General features: G+C 34.9%; 1 protein-coding gene across 2 annotated transcripts in view; it reads right to left on the bottom strand.

Moving 5' to 3' along the window:
• Window positions 1-25,839, bottom strand: part of Crppa (CDP-L-ribitol pyrophosphorylase A) — a 227,560-nt gene that overhangs the window by 99,173 nt on the left and 102,548 nt on the right. The window contains exon 9 of one of the 2 annotated variants that reach the window (XM_042695810.1): window positions 12,338-12,469. The exons of the other annotated variant lie outside the window; for it this stretch is intronic. Coding sequence (XP_042551744.1) covers window positions 12,338-12,469 — 132 coding nt within the window. The remainder of the gene's footprint in view (window positions 1-12,337; window positions 12,470-25,839) is intronic. 2 annotated transcript variants of the gene reach the window in all.

The raw sequence follows: 25,839 nt of genomic DNA on the forward strand, positions 1-25,839 counted from the left end.
TCAATCCCAACTGGTTTAATGAGCTCAAAATAAGACATGTACTAACTTTATTTATTTATTTTGTTATTAGAATTGATTTTATTTTTTGTCGGTCATGGGTCATGAACTCTGGGTCTGGGCAATGTCCCTGAGCTCTTCAGTTCAAGGCTAGCACTCTACCACTTGAGCCATAGCACCACTTCCAGTATGTAACTTTAAATCTACTACAGGAAAACACTGGAAAAGCCCCGAAAGTTGCACAGTTGCACAGGCAAATATTATCTGAATAGGCCTCCAATTGCCCAGAGAACAGGACCCAGAATTGACACTGAAGATTACAACAACTTAAAGAGTTTCTGCACAGCAAAAGAAACAAGCACATGCTGGGCATTGGTGGCTCACACCTGTAATCCTAGCTACCAAGGGGCCAAGATCTGAGGATCTGGCTCAAAGCCAGCCTCCACAGGAAAGTCTGTGAGACTCTTATCTCCAATAAACCACCAGAAAACCAGAAGTGTGCTGTGGCTCAAGTGGTAGAACTTTCACCTTGAGCTGAAGAGCTGAGGGACACAGCCCAGGCCCAGAGTTCAAGTCCTATGACTGAAAAAAAAAGAAGAAGAAGAAGAAGAAGAAGAAAGAAGAAAAAGAAAAAGAAACAAGTACCTGAACCAAGAGACGACCAACAGGTAACAAGTTGGGAGAAAAACCTTGCCAGCTATTTAACAGAAAAAGGACTGCTATCCAGAATATTTTTTAAAATAACTAAAAAAATTAAATAGTAAATGAATCTGAATGTACAAAGAAAAATATCATAAAGAAAAAAATGAAATCATGTCATTTGTAGGAAAGAGATGGAAATGGAGTATATAATACTGAGCAAAACAAGCCAACTTCAACAACAAAAAAATCATGTTTTTACATTTGTGAAAATTAGACCTAACCTGAACATATTTACTTATACACACACACACATACACACACACATACACACACAATTATATATATATATATAATATTAAAACAAAGAACATTAACCTAATTAAAGACTTACTTTGGAGGAGAACAAGAAGAAGGAAAGGAAAAAGAAAAATAGATGATCAATAATTTTGAGAAACCATACAATTACATACGCAAACAGCATAAATAATTTCAATGAAAGCTGTTGATCAATAGGTGTCTTCAGGGAAGGAAAGTGAATGCATTCCATTGTCAGATGTACTAGCAGAGGAGTGAAAGAGAATGAATATAGTTAAAACAGATTCTCAGCACATATGAAAACAGTACAATAAAACCTGGTGAACTTACATTAGGAAAAAAAGAAAGGGGTCTAAGAATGTTGATGAGGTACTTGATTGTAATATATTGTATATGTGCATGGAAAGGCCACAATGAAATCTGTCCTTGTATAGCTAATGTATACTAATAAAAAAAAGTATACACTGTCCAAAAACAAATGTACTCATTACTTCACTTATATAACAGTAAACCCTCTGTATATCACTTTATAATAATAAAAAAATTTAATTTATAATCTTAATTTATAATAAGAGTGAAACATTAAATTGTCTCAAAGCAACAAACTAAACAAAAGGGCCTTTCAGAGGGCGGTATACAAATTATTTTAATGGTCCATATTTATTATATTTTTATATTTCCCTGATTATAGGCTACAGCTTATAAACAAAAATTAAACTCATACATTAAACTCATTTTCTCTAGGTCTTTTCAATTTGTATAGTTTTCCATAAAAAAAATCTTTTTGGTAAATAATGAAAACAGTTAAGCATTCATTTTGTCATTTCTGAATACCTCCCTTGAACAAGGTTTGTCCATACATAAAATCTGTGGTATGATCATTTATATTATGATGTAAATTTAGGCTACAAATATCAACTTCAATCATTTTTAAACATAAAGCACTAAAAATGTAGATTGTCATAATAATGTGATTTTAACTGAGAAGCTCAATTTTCTGTGGTACTCTTTTAAACACTACTTTTTAAATAATGTGTCCTTCTGTGGAGTTCCAGAATGATACAGTGATTACAAATTATAAACAATGACACAGAGGCACAATAATCACAAATGGTGTCATTATAAAACACCTGTGTTTTCCCTTCCCATTAAAACCTAGATTCTAAAAGGAGTTGCTGTAGATATGTTTGTTATAAAACCAAATTCTTCCCTAATAACTTAGTATATATAATCATCATTATCCATTCAGCATAAGAAAATTTAATACACGTAATTAAAGCGTATTTCCTTGCCAGTTGTCAAGAGTAGGTAATAGAATGGAGGGAAACTAATAAACTAACAATTTTTTGTACACAAACCTATATACCAAACATTATTCAATTTCTCTTCTGAATCTCAGTGGAGAAAGTCCTTCTATATTTCCCTTGTGATCCTAAGAGCATCACAAACTTTCTTGCTTGAGCTGGCTTTAACCCTTATCCTCAGATCTCAGCCTTATAACCCTAGGATTACAGATGTGAGCCACTGGCACCAGGCTTACAATATCAAATCTTAGAAGTTGCTTTGGCTTTATATTACACTTATTTAGTTTCCTCAAACATTCATAATGTTCTCTACAGGATTCAGTTAAACTGTATTTTACAGTATTTTTATATGCCTATTCAGCAGTTTGGATAGTTTTCCATAAATAAAAATAAATGAAAAGGAGCTCCTTCACACAACCAGTACAGATACAAGACATTTTACTTCCCAAGAGCTGAAACAATACCACAAACATTAGAAAACTCTCAAATTTTTCAGATATTTATTTATTCAGTTCATTCTCGTAGCTTATTCTTCATGTCTATTTTCTTCCATTTTATTTCTCAAAATATAAATTGACTGACAAGTTAAAAAATTAAATCCTATTTTTAATTTTTCATTGATAAAAATAAAGGAAGAGCTGCACTAGATCGTTCATAGGAAATCAGATGATTCCCATTTAAGTTTCTCAACGTTTTCTACAATTCCCAAAAGAATGCTAGCAGAATACCAATTGTCAATACTTCTTTCTTCCTTTGGCAACACCTTTCGCTAAGAAATTCTTTTCAAAGCCCCTGAGAGAAGGTAATTTCAGGGTTGTTTTTAATGCCATGGATCTTAATTGTCTCTAATGTGACACCACCAAATTATAGCAATTATTTTATAATATTGGTTTCACTAACCTGAATTAAAACAGTGTAGTCTACATTATAAACGTATACACCTCCTTTAATAGAAACTATATAATCTATATAATTGATATAACCTATAACATAATCTAGTGGTAACATACAAGAAAAATATAGTGTCAAAATTATTCCTTATAAAATGATGTGGAGTGGGAAAATGATGAAGAGTTGTTTAACAAAATCTTGACAATCAATATTCAATATTTTATTTTTATGACAGTACTGGATGTTGAACTCTTGTTTAACTGTTAGCTCAAGGTTGGCTCTCTACCATTTGAGCCACATCTCCACTTCCAATATTAAATATTTTAAATGCTATTTTACTATTATCAGGATCTATTGGCTTTTGTATTTGTTCATTTAATATTTCATCCTGAGTCTGTGGAAAGAAGCGCCAACTTCCGTTGTAGGTTAATTAACACTAGGTATACTTCTATCACAGAATATGTATGAACACCACTTGCCCTCTTCTCAAGTCCTCTAACTGTAGCCTGTCCCACCTTTGTCTACTGCTAATTCATCTCAGAAATTCAATAGAACAAGACAAAGAATTTATATAACACTGTCTAGTTAATTGTGTTTAAAATATATGCTCTTGGTTTTCTTTCTCTTTCTTTCTTTCTTTCTTTCTTTCTTTCTTTCTTTCTTTCTTTCTTTCTTTCTTTCTTTCTTTCTTTCTTTCTAACAGTATTGGGGTTTTGAACTCAAGGCCTTGTACTTATTAGACAGGTGCACTACTGCTGAACCATAGCCCCAGCCTTGTCCTTATAAATTTAAAAGGTGTCTTCACTCAGGCTCTGTCCTCCACATGGACTGAAACAGGGCCTGGAATTGGTATTCCCCCGTGTTCCTCAGCATTGTGTGTAGATTGCAATGGACAATAGGGACTCAGACAATAGGCTGGGTAATTGGACTTAGAATAAATGGAAAGAACTGGAAACAAATTTAAAAGGTAAAATGTTAAGGATTGAACTGTATCAAGCTGAAACATTATAGAATAAGATACAGTTTTAACTACATAGATCATATGTTCTATAAATAACTTAAATTTAAAATACACTTGATTTTTATTAATGTGTTTAAGCCTCATAGCTAAGAAGAATGTGGCCATTTTATAAATGAATCAATAATAGTAAAATTATCAATGACTTGAGAATGGTCAATACTTGAAAAACTTAAATTTATAAATTATCATATTCCATATTTTATTCTATATTTTGACACCCATATTTCTCTTTTCAGTAATACACAAAATTAGAAAATAATGGAGCAATTGGATTACGACATTTGATATGGATTTAATGAATCTGAAAGACAACTATACAGAAAACATGAATACAAATTTCCACTTATTTGATTTTCCACCATTTTGCTATAACTTTTTAGCTATTAGTACTCACTTCTCAAGTCAATACACATTTATATAAGCACATGTTTATGTATATAATAACTGTGTGCATCCTGTTGAAGTATCCCTGACCTATGTAGTTCATAAACATTTAATTTAATACATTACATAATCTATAATATTTGTATTTTGCTAATACTGGGGCAGGCAAGTTCTGATGGTTTCTAATGATCATTACCATCTGATATAACCTTGTGTAATGCCCTCTCCTGATAAAGGGTGGAACCTAGGAACTTGTTTTTGATGAACAGAATACAACAAAGACCACAAGTTGTTCCTTAGTAATTACCGTGTAGAAGAATGAGACTTCAGTCATTTTATTTCTCCTTTTGACTATTCTGCTGTTAGAAGACACTGTATGGATATACTCTTGTGGCAAAGAGCAGGAAGATTTCCAGGCACAAGCTCATGAACTAAGGAGGAACTGAAACCAGTGAGTGGAGAGGTAAGTGAGCTAGGAAGGGAATCATTCTGACTAAAGTGCCTGAGGATGACTGCAACCTTGAGAGAGACCACAGCCAGAGGACACACACAGGTACTGTGAGATGATCAGTGTTGATGTTCAGCTCCTACACTTTGGTTATACAGGAAAAGATAATGCATACACTGAACAATGGAATTCTGCTCCTTTAGAATTTTCCACGATATCTAAAATATACTTGGAACTCAAAAAATTAAATCCCAACACACAAATCTTCAAAGAAACAACTGCCTAATAAATAAGTGGGCTGAAGACTTAAAGAGAAACTTCTCAGAAAAGAAAAGAAGGATGGCCAATAGACACATGAAGAAATGCTCAACCTCCCTAGCCATAAAAGAAATGCAAATCAAAACAACATTGAGATACTACCTCACCCCAGTTAGAATGGCTAAAATCAAGAACTCTAATAACAACAATCACTTTGGAAAGTAGTATGGAGGTTCCTCAAAAACTCCACATAAAGCTCCCCTATGACCCAGCAATCCCACTTTTGGGCATTTTCCCAAATGTTTACAAACAAGACCACACTAAAGCTACCAGCACAACTATGTTTATTGCAGCATTATTTACTATAGCTAAGATATGAAACCTACCCAGATGCCCCTCAGTAGATGAATGGATCAAGAAAATGTGATATATATACACAATGGAATTCAATGCCTCCATCAGAAAGAATGACATTGCCCCATTTGTTAGGAAATGGAAAGACTTGGAAAAAATTATATTAAGTGAAGTAAGCCAGGTCCAAAGAAACATAGGTCCCATGGTTTCCCTTATTTGCAATATCTAGTATATGTATGAGTCAAGCGGAAAAGGACAGATAAGGTGATGTTAGGGAAATGAACCCTAAGATATGTATTCAAATGCTTTTTTTCTTTCATGCGATTGTTTCTAACACATTTATAAGATTATTTCTTTGTTGCTTTGTATGTCCCTCTCCCACAATATAACCCCTGCTTTCACTGTATTTATGTCGGTATAATGTGTGGAGGGAAGGGGAAAAACAAATCGTTTAAATAGGGATACAGGTGGACCCATTGCAACAATGAGATGTACAAGTCGTTATGTCAAAAACGAACTTTACAACTTTAGTGGGGGGTGGGGAGGATTGGGTGGGGAGTGGGGAGGAGGATGGGAAGGGATGGGAAGGGGAAACAAAGGAGAAGGCTACAATGCTTGATAAGAAATGTACTCATTATCTTGCCCATGTAATTGTAACCCCTCTGTATAGTATTTTCACAATAAAAAATTAAAATTAAAAAAAGAAAATTCAAAGGCATAATAAGAAAAATAAAACATTAAATGAAAAAAAAATTTCCATGATAGTACTTCCTTAAAGGACAAAGGGTGGCTACCTTCATGTTTAAATGCAAAGTTGGTTCTTTTTCACAAAACAGATAGATCTCTAGCAAATTTTTGTGTCTAATACATTTGACTTAGATAAGCCTAAGTAAAATGATCCCATTGCCAATGCTTAATGAGTCTACCAAGTGAACTAACCAAACTCCCTGAAAACAATTGTTTTTTTCTAACTTACATACTGTATTTTATAATCTTCATATCTTCCCAAATGACTGTGAACTATAAAAGCCAAAACAATATTAAAAGTGAAAAGCATTTAGTCTCATAAACATTCCCACATCAAAAAAGGCTGATTACTCTGAACAGGGTGTTTGGGGTTTGGGGATGCATGTTTGTGTGCATGCCACAGGGTTCACTGCCGTGGAAAGTATCATGTGTTTAGTAAATAATTCCCAGTGAAATTCCAAGTCATTGCTCATTGCAGGAAACAAAGACTAACCTCTTTTAAGCTCATTTAAAATGTTTGTAACTTGATAACATATATACATTTATTGTACAAATGATAATACCAACTTAAAGAACCACTTGTATGTAAAGACATTGAGTAAAGGGGACAGAATTTGAGGTAGAAAAACTGATGTTTTACCTTACAAGTTTGTTCTAGGGGCCCAAAGGTATACTAGAGGGGCTAGACCTATTCATATGTTTGTTTTTTTCTGTTTTTTATCTTTTATAAAATGTTGCAGGTACTGGTGACTGAACTCAGAGGCCTTGTATTTGCTAGGCTGGTGCTGAACCACTTGAACCATGTCCTAGGTCTTTTTTTCTTTAGTTATTTTTCAGACAGTATCTCATGATTTTGCCTAGGCTGGTCTGGATCATAATTCTCTTATTTATGCCTGTTACATAGCTAGAATGACATTTATTAATTGAGATGAGGTCTTGTTAACATTTTTTTAGGCTAGCCTCAAACTGCAACCATCAATTTCTTCCTCCTTAGTAACTAAGAGTATAGGCAGGAGCCACCTCCACTTACCATTTCTTAATATTTCATTATGAACATTTAGGTTACAAAGAGGGTCATAATCTCAAGGATATTTCCTAGATAAATGTCAAACATACACAGAATTTTCTAAATTTAAATACTAGAGAAGGATAATAGTATTTAACTTATCAAGTAGAGTGGTCTGTTATTTCTTTTTATAGAAGGTTGATTTACACAGCGTCACCTAATTTAGTATGTTACAAAAGTTTCTATCTCACAGTTCTATCTTATGCTTTGGAAATTTATAACATGATTCACAATCTTTCACAAAAAATATTAAATGAAGATTTACCCAAATGCTTTAATAACTTCCTCTTCGTTGTGACTTTCCTATCTGTAGTTATAGTTTCTAGAGTGACAGAAAAGTAGAATTCTGGGGCAGGGAGAGGATGATGGAGGCTGATCTGACATCTCCAAGCTTGGTTTCCATAATGCTGTCAAAGATGCAGTCCTTCTCTGCATTCTCATTCTATGAAGGAGCCTGCTAAGCCAAACATTGCTTTCCAATGTCCTGTCTCACACCAGATCAAGCCCAGTGGAGTGATATAGCTCAATAGGGATATAGGAGAAAGAGTACATGGATATGCCAGATGGCAAAACTCCCTGCTCACGTCCAAGCTTAGCCTTTTCTTAGACCCAGTCAAGTAGATCTTAACTCTTTTTTTTGCTGTCTTCCACTTTATTTTTATTACAATGTCTAAAAAAAAGAAAAGTTCCTTCTCTAAACTATACTAAAATGTATTACCTTTGATGACTAATTTATCCAGGAAATAAAATTGTACAGGGCCCATATGCAAAGAACAACAAGCAAACTGATTTTGTGTTGGTTTATGTTTGAGTGAGATACACAAACCAATACCTCAGCTGAGCCCCAGTCTTCTCATTGACATCTGAATTCAACAAATGGAGAACCTAGGACCTAGAAACCTCCATTACTTGTCCAAGACTTTTTAGCTAGTTTTTTAGTTCAGAAGGAAAGAGGCACTAATTTAGTAGAGTCAAAACAAAACAAAACAAAAACAAAAATGAGTTGTGGCTTCTGTAGAAAATTCTAAATTTCTGGGCATGTAAAATGCATACATTAAGTAGAAAACTGTCACAGGACCTTATAAATTTTATTGGCTTTAAAACTTTGATTATCCCAGCAGTTTGCCTATAAAATTTTATAGAAAAAGTAAATATTTGCATTAAAAGTCATTATAAAAAAAACTTTGGAATGCAATAAAATTAGATCTGCAAACTAAGCTACTGGCAAGAAAATTATATTACATTCATAGCTAGATCATCAGACCTAGATTTTTGCATAACTAAAACATTTAACCCAACGTAATTTTAAGTCATGGGCCTCAATGGACAAGCTGGTCTCAAACTGGCGATCTACCTGCCTCAGTCTCTCAAGTGCCAGGATTACAGGAATACACCACCATACCTGGCCAGAAGCAATATTTTAGAGATTAAGATTCTTCATGTGGGTGAATCTATAACATCTCATTTTAAATATCCACAGTTGTGTTTATATGACTATTTTAGAAAGAGACCTGATTTAAATTCACCCAACAAAATATGGGGGCAAACTTTATGTCACACTATTAGCTTTGAACATAAACTTTAATTCTTTCCCAATCCATTTACATTCTGAGGAGCTGAACACTTAATGATAATCAGAAAACTTTACACTATGTGTAATTAACCATGTCAATAACTGCATCCATAAGACTGAGTGAAAACTATACCTCAAGGGGTTCTTTTTAATTATTTCATTTTCTTTTTGAGATTGCTGGAATATTTTTAAATCAATTTTAAAAAAATTAATCAGTACTCTACTGCACTGATATAGACAAGGAATCAAGCATGTTTAATAAAATTGAGCAAATATCCTTTATGATCTAGAAAATGCTTACATATTGGTAGTTCACCAAAACATGACAAATCTGGAGAAAACACAAAAATAAGGAGAACATATAGAAACAAATAAAAGAGCACAGTTAGATAGATTTAAACTTACCAAATACAAAACATGTATATGTATATCAAAGAAGCATACACAAATACAAATTGGGAGTAGCAGTATTAATATTTTTATGGAGCTTAATTCTGTTTAGCAATAAACATCCATTAAATCACTGTGAAGGAGCAGCCAAAAACAGAAAAAAAAAACATATATTATCAGAAATACATGCAGCCAAAGATAGGTAAATCTCCCTTATGCCAGTAAACACATGAGTATACGGTACCCTTTGAAGCCAAGTCAATCTATGCAGTCTGCCAAGGAAGAGCTTTTTATCTTTTTTTTTTTTTTTTAGCTTTTAACACACTGAAAACTGATGCAAAGAAGCAGCACTTGAGTCTCCATCCTAGCAAAAGTGCTTAAAAGTCTAGAAAGGCTTCTATGGTCAGACTTAAAAGGATATACAATAGTGATATAGAAAACATACTAATGGCAATCAAGAAGGATTATTATATTTAGGGATCAAAGCCCAAGGTATGAACACTACAAAAAGTTCTATCTCATGCAATTTTAGAAAGCACAAACCAACACCATTTTCAATACGTAGGTCTTTTAAATGCATGATGAATAGAAGTAGTATCTCATATGTCTTCTATGCTTTTAGTGTTCATGAAATGCCTATCAGGTTAGAAACTCCAAATTGAATACACTGATGTACATTCTATGCATGCATGAGATGCAATGATGAAACACATTAAAAATTGTGAGAAGCTGGCTGCCAGTGGCTCACACCTGTAATTCTAGCTACTTAGGAGGCTGAGATCTGAGAACGTGGTTCAAAACCATGGGACTTTAATCTCTAATAAAACTACCACAAAAAAAAAACAACAACAACCAGAAGCGAAGTTCTAGCTCAAGTGGTAGAGCAGCAGAAGCTCAGGGGCAGAGCTCAGACTCTTAGTTCAATCCCCAGGACTGGCACACACATCAAATATATGCACATGTGCACACATGCACACACACATATACACACAGAAAATTGGCAAGGTATGTACAGAGGGGTTACAGTTACATACATAAGGTAGTGAGTCCATTTCTTGTCAAACATTGTTACACCCCCTCATTTTTCTCTTACTTTCCCTCCCCCACATTGCACCGCCCAAATTGTAAAGTTCTTGATAAAAGCCAACAAGCAGCCTATGCAACCCAACTCTGCCTGGTTTATATCATAGAACAAAGAGTTCCAGAGAATGGACATAGTCTTCTGTTTTTTTGTTTTGTTTTTTTTTTTGCTTTTGAGGTTTGGTCCAGTAAGCTTTGTATCAGTGGCATTTGATTACAATATGGTGTGAGCAGTGTGTACTCATGAGACCTTTAAAAACACAAGGGAGACGGGTAGGGCTGACACCTGTAATCCTAGCTTCTTAGGAGGCTGAGATCTGCGTTCTGAACTGTGGTTCAAACGGAGCCCAATCAAAAGAGTCTGAGACACTTATCTCCAATAGACTACTCAGAAAAATCTGGAAGTAGCACTGTGGCTCAAGTGGTAGAACACTAGTCTTGAGCAAAAAGAAGCTCAGGGACAGCACCCAGGCCCTAAGTTCAAGCCCCAGGACTAGGAAAAAAATAACACAAGGGAATAAATAAATAGAATTTATTAAGGAGGAAATACTCCTGACAATGAATATAGACCTGGGTTCTAGCTCTGCCAGTTAACCACTCTTGGGCAACGATAGGTACCACCTTGTGCTTTGCTTGTCTTGATTCTAATAATCCTAACAGCATCAACATTTACATTTCCATGATTACAAGTTGTTTATGTATTTGCCACTTTATTGATGACTTAAAATAAACAGCAGCCAAAAAAAAAAAAACCCTAGCAATGTCAAAGTTAAAGAAAATTGGAAGGCTAGCCCAAACATTACCTTTGTATTATTTGTTTTGGGGACTTAATGTTATGTTGCCCAGGCTAGTGATAGGTTCCTGTGATCCTCCCACCTCAGCCTCCCACATATCTGAAATTATAGGTGCCCCACTACTCCTGGTTTTCTAGTCCTTACATTCAATAAAAATTCATTTACTTTAAAAATGAAATGTCGTTACATTCAGGTGAACAATGCACCTTAAATATTTTCATAAGTTAAGCTGTTACTTATCACACATGCACAGTTTAAAATATCTGTCATTCCTTAAGTGACAAAGTACTAAAAAGGCAACTTAGTAAGTGGCTAAATAAACATCCTGTGGGATATGTTCAGGAATTATAAAGTAGTCACAAGCTTGATGGAAGCTATCTGGGCATAAAAGGCAAATCTCACTTCCCTGAGATGTTCTCCAAATAGCTTGCTTTCAATAGCATTCCTTTGCACAAAGAATTGACAATTCTATTTATCTTGGAACTTAACTCCTGTTAGTAAAGAAAGTACTCATAAATATGTTTCCTGTTAAGTAGCATGTCCTCATACTGTCCCATAATCTAAATGCCAGGTATTAATTCCAATTGTTTAAATTGCATGTTAAAGGAGAAAAATATTTCTCTACAAATGCTTTGATCATAACCAAGAAGAAAGCAATTTAAGATCACATTACTGAGCATAAATTATAGCCCTACTAGATCGACAGACAGAGTCCTCCAATTAAATTTGAAATTTAAATTCATATTTGGATAATAATTACAAGAACATAACTAATCTGACAGTCAACTTTAATTGGTCATTCAGTTATTTTTGTTCACTAAATCTGGCAATGTAATATAAGTAACCCAGTATGAAATATTTATTACCATTTTGCCTCTTTTTTTCCCTTCACACATTTGTTTTTTTTCCTACTTCTTACAGTACATAAGCTGCAGAGTAACTTTCCAATTATAATTTTCCTAATCATTAATAACCATTTGGTTGTAATGAAATCAGTTTTCTACTATTGTTTCTATTATTGTTTATACTATTAGAGCCTACAAATATTCTGAACACAGCAACATTTTACTTACCTGTGAGTAATCTATGATTAGGCCAAATAATAAAATATTTCTTTTTTTCATTTCCTTTGCAGATTCCCTAATCCACATGAGGCTCTCCATTTTCTGACTGAGAGGCACTAATTTAAAATCAAAGAAATGCACCTGCAAAATAGAAACAATAGCAAAACCTAAATACCTTCAACCTTATTCTTGTGAAATTCTAAAACTCAAAACACCACTTAAAAGTTTTAAATCAATTTCACTAATTTAAATCAATTTTATGCCAATTTTTAAATTGAAATCAAATCTCTAAGTTAAATTTATGCTAATTTCTGGATGTTTAAAAGATTAATGAATCCTCCCTAATGTAACAAGTACAAAATGTTAAGATTCTATTTCTGCTTATATTCACAGATACATAAATCTGATTTTGTTTATTCATAATTGATAAATGACTATTTCTAGTTGCCTTTTTTTTGGTCTTTTATAGCTTTTTTTATTGTGAAAATACCGTACAGAGGGGTTACAATTACATGAACAAGGTAATGAGTACATTTCTTATCAAGCATTGTTGCCTCCTCCTTTGTTTCCCCTTCCCATCCCTTCCATCCCCCTCAACCCCCCCCCCCCGCCCCCCCTCCCGCACCATCCAAGCCAAAGTTGTAAAGTTCAGTTTTCTACATAATGTCTTGTACATCTCATTGTTGCAGTGGGTCCACCTGTATCCCTACTTAACAATTTGTTTTTTCCCTTCCCCTCCACAAATTATACGGACATCAAATACAGTGAAAACAGGGGAGCAGGGGAGGGACATACAAAGCAACAAAGAAACCATCTTATAAATATGTTAGAAACAATTAGCTTTTTTTTTCCAAAGCTGAGGACTGAACTCAGAGCTTTGCACTTGCAGGCAAGCGATCTTCCACTGGGCTAAATCCCCAACAACGATAATTGACTCTTTCTTAGCATAAATGTTAAGAAATTAAATTTTAAGTAGCATTCAAAGGGAGTAAGTATTTTAGTGAAGCATTTTAGAAGAATAATTGGCATATTTACAAATAACTATTTCTTAAAGTCATAAGATAGATTTATCTATTTATTTATTGCCAGTCCTGGGTCTTGAACTCAGGGCTGGGCACTGTCCCTGAGATTCTTGCTCAAGGCTAGCAATCGACCCCTTGAGCTACAGCTTCACTTCCAGCTTTTTTTTTTTTTTTTTTTTGGTAATTTATTATAGATAAGAGTCTTACAGATGTTCTTCTCTGGGCTGTCTTTGAACCACAATCCTCAAATCTCAGCCTCCTTAGTAGCTAAGATTATAGAGGCACCATTGCCCAGTTCCATAGACTGTCTCATAGAATATTTCAGCACTGTTACATATTGTTCTTGAAATTATTCAAAAAACATTTTCTTTAAACTTTAAGAATCTCAGAGTGGCTGGGTGCCAGTGGCTCACACCTTAATCCTAACTACTCAGGAGACTAAGATCTACCCAGGCAGAAAGGTCTGAAAGATTCTTCTTACCTCCAATAATTTACAAAGACAAAGCCAGAAGTAGAGCTGTGGGTTAAGTGGTAGAGCACTAGCCTTGAGCAAAAGAAGTTCAGGGACAGTACCCAGGCTCAGAGTTCAAGACCCAGGACAGGTGAAAAAAATAATAATCTCAGGGTGATCACCCCTCATTTCTTCCAAATTATTTTTTACCAGATAGATGTATTCATCTCTTATAAAGCATAACCCAATACCCTAAAAACAAAACCCACCTGGCAGGATGGTTCAAACTTATATTCCTAGTTACTTAGGAGAAAGAGATCTGGTGACAACAGCTGAAGGCCAGCTCTGGTAAAAACTTGAGAAGGCTCAACTCAATGGCTAGGCATAGTGATATTCAAACTTTATCCAGTTAAAGCCAAAGCAAATACTGGGGTGAAGTAGAGCATACAGCGATTTGATGCAAAACAACAAAAGCAGGAAGATCACAACCCAGGCTTGCCAGAGGATAAAACAAGACCCTACCTGGTAAATAACAATTGTAAAAAGGGACTAGAGACAGGTTCAAATGGTAGAGTGCTTGCCTAGCAAGCACTTATGAGGCTCTGAGTTTAAAACTCAGTACCAAAAATTAATTAATTAAGAAAATTCCACAACTTATAATGTAACTGCATAGAATGAACATTAGTGGATATAAACATTCTTTTGTGATAATAACGTTAAAAATCGCATTAACAATCATCACTTGTGCAAGTCCACACACTTACTAACTAGAAGTGCCTTAAAATGTACCCCAGCCTCACACTCCAGAACACTTTCCTTCTATTCTGCTCATCCAGAAGGAAGTAAACAGACTTCATTATTTCTCAACACTGCACTTCACTTATACAGGGTAGAAAACTTATATAAAACTCTTTTTATTTTTCTTTGGGGAATATACCCAGGGATGTACTTTTGGCAGGCCAAGTACCTAACCACTGAGTTCTATGCAGCTTTCTAGCATCCTTTTCTGAAAAGAATAATATCATGCTGTATGATACTTGTTAGCGCAATAGAAATTCAACAACAATTTCTTAGAAATGTTCATTAAATATAGTTAGTTGAAGACATAGACAGTTATTTCATTCTAAAATCTAAAATGACATACATACAATTATAATAACTGTATATAACATGTCTATTACATAGATATAGAACATGTTAAAAAATGTCAAAAAAAAAAAAAAAACCTCTCAAATGTCAGGCCACAAAGGAACTGAAATGAATAAAAGATAAGATGCTGTTATCCTGTGACCTTGGAATCACCTTCTCCTACTGCTGCTTCCCTGAAAACTCACAAAGAATTTTAGCTGTTTTACAAGATACCGTGGAAAAAAATAACTCCTTTCTTATAAACCACAAGTAGAAGAGCTGAGAGTGGCACTATAAATGCTAGACTTTTCATCAGTATAGTTTGGCTTATAAACAGACATTTAGGATCTGGATCCTAAGTGCCCATTAGCTATTGCAGAGATGTTGGTTCCTATTTGTTCCTTAAGCTTTCCACAAAATGGCTCACAAAATGCCTTCTGTGATCTCTTTACCTCACCCTTGAGCTGCAGAGAGGCATGAGGAGAAGCAGCCTCTCCACTGATATGAGAGGTGAGATGAAGAGGCATACCCATTTTTACACTGTGCTCTTTTACATGTTTGAGCAAACTAGTGCTACTTCCTATGGGTTTAAAAATATTAGATGAAGCAAATTTACTACTGGAAGGCCTGCAAACATCAAGCAAGATAGTCTACCCATCTTAAAACAATTTCAGAAATTGCAGTCCTGGTAAAAATTTCAAGTGAGGTAACTGAGGGTGCAAAATTTTCCAAACGGACTGCCAGAGTGGAAGAACACTGACGCTATACAATGTTAAACCTATCAAAATAGTTTTCAACTTTTAACATTGCAGTTAGCTGTCCTACGTAACTACCATGGAATTCCACTAGCCACTATGTCCCTCATAGTTTTTATGAATGCTATGATTAGAGTTTTTTTTAATGTGCCTGGGCAACAAGTTATTGATGGCCTACTCTGATATGTGGATAAATATTTTTATTATTGTTTAATACATGTTTTTTCCCCCAATCAATTTGAATTCTATAAAAGCCCATGTTAAAAGAAGTGGATTTTTTCTTCTTTCTTTTTGGGGGGGAATAGTTGGGGCTTTGGGGGGGTTTTGTTTTGTTTTTTGTTTTTTGTTTTTTTTTGTCGGTCGTGGGGCTTGAACTCTGGGCCCGGGCACTGTCCCTCAGCTCTTCAGCTCAAGGCAAGTACTCTACCACTTGAACCACTTCCATGAGTGGGAATAGTTCTAAGAGCAGAATATGCAAGACTGTTTTAATTCCTTACTATAGCTCTAACAAATATTTAAAAGGCCTAAGAGAGGCAGAATGGAGAGGCTAGTATCTGTAACAGGAAGGATGAAGTCATAACGCAAGTGGGACTGGGGCTCTGCCGGGTATGACTGCCATGATGACTGGCATAGTAAGTGTGGTGCCTCTCTAAAAGGTAAGTGAAAGGAGAAAGTACATTTTTAGCTTTCCTACAAAAGTAAGGCCTCTACTTCAAGTTCAGTAGCCAACTTGTAGGCATTTTCCCTTTTAAATAAGGTTAGTTGTAACTCCCTGTTGTTCTGACTATGCTAACCTGGGAAATCTGCCTCTGAGCTGATGCCATTTCTGTATCATATGAACCTAATTCCTACATTTACCAATTACTACATTTACCAAGCTCTTCCAGAGCTCCTACAAACTATGAAGATGCCTCAACAGGAACTGGAAGATTTTTTTCACACTCATATACATCTATAAGATACAACAAACCCAATTCCTTGGCGTTGAAAAAAATAAGCCAGTAGCATTTAAAAGAGAAATCAAAGGACCAATGCTGTTCAATGCACATTCCCTGAATTAAAGGAAACACAGAAGTGAATTCTGGGAGAGCTATTTACACATGTCACTGCCTTATCCTTGTTACTCCATTACTTACATTACAGGGAAACTCTAAGACATGAAATAACGAGACAAAGAAGAAATGTTACAGATCCTCATTTCACAATTTCCTATATGTTGAGCACTGTGCCAGTTGATGCAAACAACTCTTAAAGCAGGAAAGGTATAGACATTGGCCTTAGGAAATAGATAAGCAGATTAATAAAAATGAGGCCTGGTATATAGCATCACAAAGAACTGATGCCATGAAAATCCAAGGAAAAGAGTGTCCTTCCTCTTACCATGATCTTAAGCATATACTCTACAGAGTGCAACTCAATTTGAACTTAAAATATACAACAACCACTTATAAGTTCTAGGAGAAAAGCTCACTTGGTACAAATATATAATTGATTCTAATTTTTAAGCATTTTAATAACTGCAGCAGAGAGTTTCAATAATTCAGGAGAAAGGAAAGTATATTTGCCTTAATAAAATTACAATATAGGCAGGTTTTAATCTATGGAAATGCAGCAGAATATTTCATCTAGCTTGAGTTCTATAGATGTCCAAGAATATATTAAGTAGACATACTTTAAATAGTATATTTCTCAGTAATTCACAAGCAAATTACAGTAAAACAGTATCTGTTAACTAGCATAATATTTCTAATAACTTTCTCTGGTACCTATTAAAAATTTAAAAAAAAAAAATGAAGAAGCCTGTAGCAGTGATGTATAGCTGTAAATCTAGCTACTCAGAAAACTTATCTAGAAGATGACTGCTCTAACCAGTCTCGGCAGAAAAGTCTGTGAGACTCCATCTCCAAAATAACCAGATTAAAGCAGTACTAGCAGAAGAAATAAAAATGATGTGGATATTCTTCAGCACCTCCAAAATTTGTCTAATTCAATTTGAATAAAGATACTTGAATACACTAATAAAATGCTTCAACACTTAAGTGAATAGCATCATGGCTTATTGGGTGGGAAAAGTGTCTGGTTCTCAGGGTTTGCAGCAGTTCTCTGCATCTCTTCTACATTCTACTCTAGTAACCTTTTACTTATTCTTGGTCCTAGATGAATTACCTTTTTTCATATTTTACAACATGATCTGAAGACATGTACAACTACTACTAAAAGAGTATAAGTTTTGAGCATGATGTTCTTCAAAATCCATATCTAACACTTGTATGTTACTATACAGCCCATGTTCATGAAGGCAGGAAGTCTGAATTTGCAGTCTGAGAATAAACAGTTCCTTTGAAAGAAGTCAGTTTGTGAAGCTTTTCTATGCACCCAAGTAATGAAATGCTTAATGCTCAGCAAAGGGTAAGAAGGACAGTCTAATTGAAAGTTCTTTTAAGTATCAAAGAAATGTCACAGAAAGAATCAGAAAGAATTTCCTCTGAATCAACACAATAAATTTTTAATATCCATATGCGTATTGAAAAGTAAATTGGTTAATTAGGCCTGAAATCTTCAAAACATTACTTTTCAAAAAATTTATGAGAAAAATCTAATAAGTGATTAAATCAGCAAATTACTAAGTAGACAGTTTATCTCAAGGATTAGCAAAAAAGCTTTTAAAAAACTTTCATCTTCAACTATTTATGAATTATATGGTTCTATTAATGAAAACTAATTTAATGAACTGTACTTTTTAAAAAGAAAAAGAAAACCTATCTAATATTGAGCTCTTCCACTGAAGAACAAGCTTAAATAAATGTCATGAAAGTCTATCATAATTCTGATGACTAGAAGCTGATTAAATTATAAGATGTCACTGAAACCCAGAACAAAAATGTAATAACTCACAAAATAAAATACCAGCATCTCTAATAGGTTGAGAAATAGTGGATTTTGCACAATTTTTGTTGTTTATTAATAAGAAAAACTATTTTCCATTACACACTAACATGAAAGTTGTAAATTTGGATTGTAAAATTGAATCTTTGGATTCAAATGATTCAAAAGTAAATGTTTTATAATATCAGTACTAATGTCATATTTGAGAACACACTTTGTTTTAGATTTTCATTTGGGAGAGCGAAGTAACAAAACCAGAATTTCTATGTTTTAATCAGTCAAGGGGAAAAATAAGTTAAAAACCTTTTTTCTTCTTTTTTTTTAAATCACTAGCTATTTCTCAAGTTACTTCACAAGGTCATGACTCCTGTAAGGTTCTAACTCTGCCAAAGTTTAAAGGTAAACTCTTGCTCAATTTTTTTAATAAGGACAGACTGGAGGCATTTACAAGACTATAAATTTAATATTTTGACTATTACCTATCAACAAGACAGTTATATTGCAAGAAATAATCCATCTACAGATGGGTTATCTCCAGATGACCTAATAATCAATGTATGGCATGATTCAAATAAAAAGCAGAAATAAACAAAACATTCAGTGATTCTTCACAAAATTTTATCAAAACTGTATTCATTAAAATAACCTAAAGTTTTTTTTACTAAATATATATGGAAACATTGGACACATAAAAAGTATCAATGTTTCTTTAAGTCCAATGTTTCTTTAGTTGGTCTAGTAGTTATCCATTTAGAGTTTATTTTGAAACAAATAAAAATATCTCACTTAAAATTTAAGCAGAACTCTTCAAATTTCAGGGGGAGAAAAATATTCTAGACACTACAAATAATTCAAAAGTCAATGCTACTTGTCAGAGTGTACACAAATATATTTGAGACATAAACAATTTTTATTTAAATAAAAAATGCTGAAGAAAAACAAACATAGCTGTAAGTCAGATAATTTTGATTCTTATGAAAAAACATTTTTCTGAATGAAAAAATAAAGTATTAAAATTAAACTGTAGTAAAAGCTTATAGAATAACATAAAATCAATACCACTTATAGATTTTAAATTTATTCACAGGAAAAAAGGCCCCAAAACTCAGATACAATTCACTCTTGTATTAGCCTTCATATAATGCTGTAAGCTTTCCATGTTCCTGGCCTCTAACTCACTACAGCTGTGACTTCACTCCCAGGTCCATGGATTGCCTTGTCAGGAGCTGTTTGCAGGGGCTCTTACTGTGTACTGCCTTGTCTATCAGCCTTCTTCCTATAATATCTTCATGGAAGACTCCCTGATTCCACAATTCATTGCTTTCTGCATTCATGGTCAAGCAGTATCACGTGAGTGGTGCCAAGTCTGCAATGACTCTAGCAGTAGTCAGGTCTGTCCTGAGCTGAGTGAAGTAGCCTCTGAGTACCTTGATGGCTAAACACAGTGATGCACACAGCACCCTGGTGTCTTTTCCACGTGAAAATCTTTGAAACGAGTTTGTATTTTATACCCTGGGTCTGCCATGCATAAGTTCATGCATATTAATTGTGCAAATCTCATTGCAACTTTACCTTCCTTGGCAGCACATTAACTACACTTCTTTACTCCTTTCTTGGCCAAACTTCAAGTGCTTCTTTTTTTTTTTTTTGTCAATCATGGGGCCTGAACTTAGGGCCTGGGCACTGTCCTGGAGCTTTTCTCCTCAACCACTTTGAGCATAGCACCCTTTCCAATTTTCTGGTGGTTAACGGGAGGTAAGAGTATCATGGACTTTCCTGCCAGGGCTAGCTTTGAACTTTGATCCTCAGATCTCAGCCTCCTGAATAATTATTAATACAGATATGAGCTGCCGGTGCTTCACTAAAGTTTTCTACTCTGGCCTTTTCTTATCATAAATATGGCAAACAACAGCTAGTAATACTCATGCCATAGCCTCAATACTATGCTGCCTTGTTATTTTGTCCACCATCTCTAAAGTCAGCCTTACACATGGATTCCAGGAATTGACATAATACATCCCAACTCTTTGCCCAATATGAAACAAAGTTGACTTTTAGTCCAGTTCCCAATAGAGAGCTCATTCTCATTTGAAACCTCAGGAAGAGTCCTTTAATTACATATTCTTATCAGTATTCTGACCATCTGAGCCCTCCCCACAATTAATTGTCTATTAACATTTGACTACAACAGTCTAAGCTTTCTCTAGCTCCTATCTCCAAATCTTTTCCAAACTCTTCTTTACCAAACCATTTCCAAAGGTTTCTAATCTACATCATTTGATATACTCATAGCAACAACCCTACATCTTGCTATCAATTTTCAGCATCAGCTTTCTATTTCGGTGACAAAATACCTGAGATTCAAAACATATCATAAAGAAGAGTTTATTGTGACTCATTATTTCAGAGGTTTTAGTCCATAGCCAGTGGCCCATTGATTTTATATCTGTGGTGAAATATATATATATATATATATATATATATGGTTTTATATATGTGAATATATGTGAACATGTGTATATATGCATATACATATATGGCTCATTTTTATAGCATCTGGGAAGCAAAAAATGAGAGAAGAGCCCTAGGTCCCTATATGTCCTTTAAGACTATGCTTCCCATGATAACATCCTCCAATTAGAAACCACACCTCAAAGGTTCTACAACCTAAACAATAGCACCATAACCTGGGACATACCTTTAACACATAGGCCTTTAGAGGGCATCCCAAATCCAAGCTATATAGCACATAATGTTTGTGACTGCTTTGGCACTCTAAGAATATTGAGTAATTGTAACGAACGTCTTATGACCTGAAAAGCCTAAAATATTTGGTAGCTTTCCCTTGGCAGCTGTGAATATTTATATGTGTGGGTGTATGCATAAAGATAATAATAACCCTAATAATTTACCAATTCCTAACACAAAGAAGCTGTACTCAAAACAAAAGCTTAATTTGCCTCTTGTAAAGTAAGAGTGCTCTATTAAGTGATATTTTAAAATCTTAGGTTTCTATTACTCAAAAGGGGCAAGTATTGACATTATTCAAGAACGTTATGTGGCAAAGCAAAATGAGAACTAAGCTTAATTTTGAATGGGGAATCATGGCATTTATGATAATCAACTCTCAGGACTTTTCTGAGGATTAACTAGGATCATTTATTTTAAAGGATTGGTGACTCACTTTTTCAAGCATCCAATAAATGTCAGTTATGACTAACACTGATATAATTACTTTAATAATATGAATTAGCAAGCAACATTTGCTAGGATGGTACTGAGCACTCTAAGAGTGATGGCAGTTCTACCTCTCCCTAGTAGGAAGAACAAAAACACAGGACTGTTGTTGGATTCTCATTGATTTAGAAAACTGGGAACTTAGTCATTACCATACACAGGTTAAATAAGTTAGAAAATAGTTTCCTATGGTTCTCTCTTAAATGGATCTCCAAGCAGACATACTACTTCGAGAACTCAGGTGAGACATGCAGGTGATTTTATCTGGTCCTGTCATCCTTCACTGGACAAAGGTAAGGTTTAGCGAAGCTCCCCTTCAGAGTCTACGTGCTCTCATAGGGACACAAAGATACAGACATGCAAGCAGACACCCACAGAGACACACAGGTCTTGGGCTGTTGGGTATTTATAGGGTAAAGGCAGGGGGGTTGGCTTTAAGTTATGCAAAGCTAGGTGCTTTGTCTTTATTTAACTACACGTGGTGTTATTCTCTGAGTTTCCAGGTAAGAATTCATCCTTCCATGAAACAGATCCTTACCCTTGAAACAAGGAGATGGCCTGCTATCTGCATTTTGGGGCAACCTGTCAGGCAGTTGTCAATTCTTGGGTAAGAAATGCATCCCTTAGGAAAGAATGCATTCAGTTACCGCTCTTTGAAGCAAAGATAACATTTCTAAGTTTTTAGATACTGTATTTCTGAGTTGCCTATGCCAGGCCTCCATTTTCTTAAGTTCTCCTTCTTCATTTCCCCCCAAATGACTTTTGTTCCCTTAATCTTAAGGGAAGTACATGAAGGAATATCTCCTGTGTTTGCTGTTAGCTGACCATACCTCATTTTTCCTAGTCTATCCAACTTCAATCCCACCTAAGATCTTCAAAACTAATGATGCTGGGACAATTAAGAATACTTGAGAGAATTCACAGCAGTACTGAATCGAGTTCCACAGCATCTAAGTACAGGAAGTCTAGGATTCAAGTCTCATAGGACAAAATAAAACTTCTGCCCCCCAGAGAATTGAATCACTCTATACTTTTTCAAAGTCACCCAAATAAACTTGTCGCCAGCAACATTCAAGCCCAAGCATGTTCTGATCAAGAAATGCTTCAGTGATTCCCATCATTTTTCTGCACTTGTAGGAAGAGAACAATCCAGACTTTCCAGAAAACTGCAGAAGTCATCTATTTTTAGGTGATTTCAGTTTTATCCTAAGGGAATAATACTAAGGTTTAGTAATATTCTTACTAGCTTCCTGTTGCCGTCATGGAGAAATGTTTCTTTTTTAAATTATTATCTGTTTTGTTGGTTTTTCTGTAGTGGGGCTTTCATAATACAAAGTGTTACTACAGAAAAGATTTCACAAAAAAACACTAGCATTCACACACAGTATAAGATATGGAAATGGTATAATACACATGTATGTTATACCTGAAATTCAATATTTAAAGTACTATTAAAATTCAAATGTTAAAGAAACAACATAGGTGAAGGATCCCACACATCTACCCCAGGGGACCACGCAGAGACAGGCAGGCACAGGAATAAGATTATTATAAGGTTTATTAGAGGAGCCATATTTCCCCCAAGAGAGAGCACATAGAACCCTTCACCACCCAGGTAGCAGGAGGGTCTGGGAGTAGGAAGTAAGGTAGATGGGAGCTCAGGTTGGTCTGGGTGGAGAAAGGGAAGGGTCAGATGTATGGCAGGAACTCCAGGGAAGGGAGGAGCTCAGGTCTGAGTGGAGCTGAGGACCAAAGGTGGGCATAATGTTTACAATAGGTATCTGATTTTCATTTCCAGTGAAACTTCCTAGTTATATTTTGCCAAATATTTTGGGCTACCATAAAGAAAGTGCTTCCTAAATAAACCAAAGGTATCAGGTAGTTTCTTTACTTGCTTTAATCCATTCTTTGTGCTGGGTCCAGGGTATATAAAAAGCAAGTCAGATTCCAGCTATTTCTTTTGGGCAAAGCTGCTTTATAAATTTCCAAATCTAAGTCCTGCTACAGCCTTAGATCTACCTAGCCCCAGCCTCCATCTTTGCTTCAGATTCACTCATGAGCTCTTTCCAATTCTAACACTCTTTGTGTCACTGTTCATGTAGAAAATGCTGTTCCTCAGAGCTAGAGCTGCACCTGACTAAAGCTCTTAAACTTTGTTAGGAGCTAGAAGAGAAAGGAAACAGGGATCTCTGAACTCCCAACCAGAGGAGAATATCTCTACTTAACTTTGGCCATTTAAACTCTTTTCAAGAATGCTTATTTTTAAATAAATAAATATATATATGAAACTTTTGCAATTTACCCTATCATAGATAAATATTTTGTTAACTGAAGCTTTATACCGAACTTGGGCTGGTTAAGAGATACTTGTTAATTTGCAGTCTTAGTACTTGTTGCTTGATCCCTAACTCTAGACTGGTATCAGTTTCTTAAGAATATAAGAAATTTTTACATGAAATAAACCCTTTTAAATATTATAAACATAGTCAATATCTTTATGCTAATTTATATTACTCTTGTTTAATTATCATGTAACATGTAAATTTGACCTAGTAACACTGGGGGTCTAGCCATGTATCTTGGTAAAACATATTCCTAGCCTATGCAAGGCCCTGGATTTTATACCTAGCATTGAAATAAAATGATATTGAAAATACATTTTATTTCATCTGTTTAAGGAGTATAGCACAATATGCATACAATTTTATTAGAGGACATAGTGTATAAAATGAAAATCTGGTCATATCAACTCTTACTAAGCAGAGTTGCTTTATGGAGTTCCAAATTAGAAGGCCTACTTTGGCCTCAGCCCTATTCTTTTTTTTTTTTTTTTTAATTTTATTTTATTTTATTTGAGAACATACTGTACAGAGGGGTTACAATTACATGGTCAGGATAATGCATACATTTCTTACCAAGCATTGCAGCCTCCTCCTTTGTTTACCCTTCACCTCCCTTCCCAGCCTCCCCCCTCCCCCCCACCCAATCATACCCCCCCTCCCCCCCCCTCCGACATTGTAAAGCTGGTTTTGACATGACATTTTGTACTTCTCATTGTTGCAACAGGTCCACCTGAATCCTTAAACGACTTGTTTGTCCCCATCTCCTCCACATGTTATACTGACATCAAATATAGTGAAAGCGGGGGTTACACTGTGGGGGAGGGACATACAAAGCAACCAAGAAATAATCTTATAAATGTGTTAGAAACACATGCATGAAAGAAACAAAAACATTAAAATACATATTTGAGGATTCGTTTTCCTAACATCACATTCTCTGACTTTTTCCGCTTGACTCATACCTATACTAGATATTGCAAATAAGGGAAACCATGGGACCTATGTTTCTTTGGGCCTGGCTTACTTCACTTAATATAATTTTTTCCAAGCCTTTCCATTTCCTAACAAATGGGGCAATGTCATTCTTTCTGATGGAGGCATAGAATTCCATTGTGTATATATACCACATTTTCTTGATCCATTCATCTATTGAGGGGCATCTGGGTTGGTTCCATATCTTAGCTATGGTAAATAATCTCAGCCCTATTCTTTAAACAAAATTCAATAGTACAAAGGAGCAGGTAGTAAGAGAAACTGCCAAGAGTATTTTTGAAAATCTGAATGACCAAATCACTTGTTAAATTATTTTCTAGGGCTAACATCAATTCAAGCTGCCCAACAGAGCCATCTAATTTCATTTCTTTTGTATTTAACATACTTTAGAGGTTAAATTTCATAAACCAATTAACTAGGATATCATTAACAAATTTACAAAAAGCTTAGCTCATCTGACCAAGAAGAATCAATTATTAAAATGGAGAGACAATGGTTGTGAACTCTGCATTTAATTAAGATAAATGTACTTAAGAAAATTAGAAAAAAAAATCCTTCAGAATCTATTCTATTTGTCCACTGCTATCCCATCATATCTGAAAATAAAGCCTTATTCTTTGAAATAATGAATAATAGGAAGGTATGCCTTAGAAGACCCATGGCCCTCATAATTTATCTTAGCAAGTGCTTATAGCCC

The sequence above is a fragment of the Dipodomys spectabilis genome, unplaced genomic scaffold (genome assembly GCF_019054845.1).
Source record: "Dipodomys spectabilis isolate Male_0828 unplaced genomic scaffold, ASM1905484v1 ptg000190l, whole genome shotgun sequence".
In the NCBI taxonomy this organism is placed as follows: Eukaryota; Metazoa; Chordata; class Mammalia; order Rodentia; family Heteromyidae; genus Dipodomys; species Dipodomys spectabilis.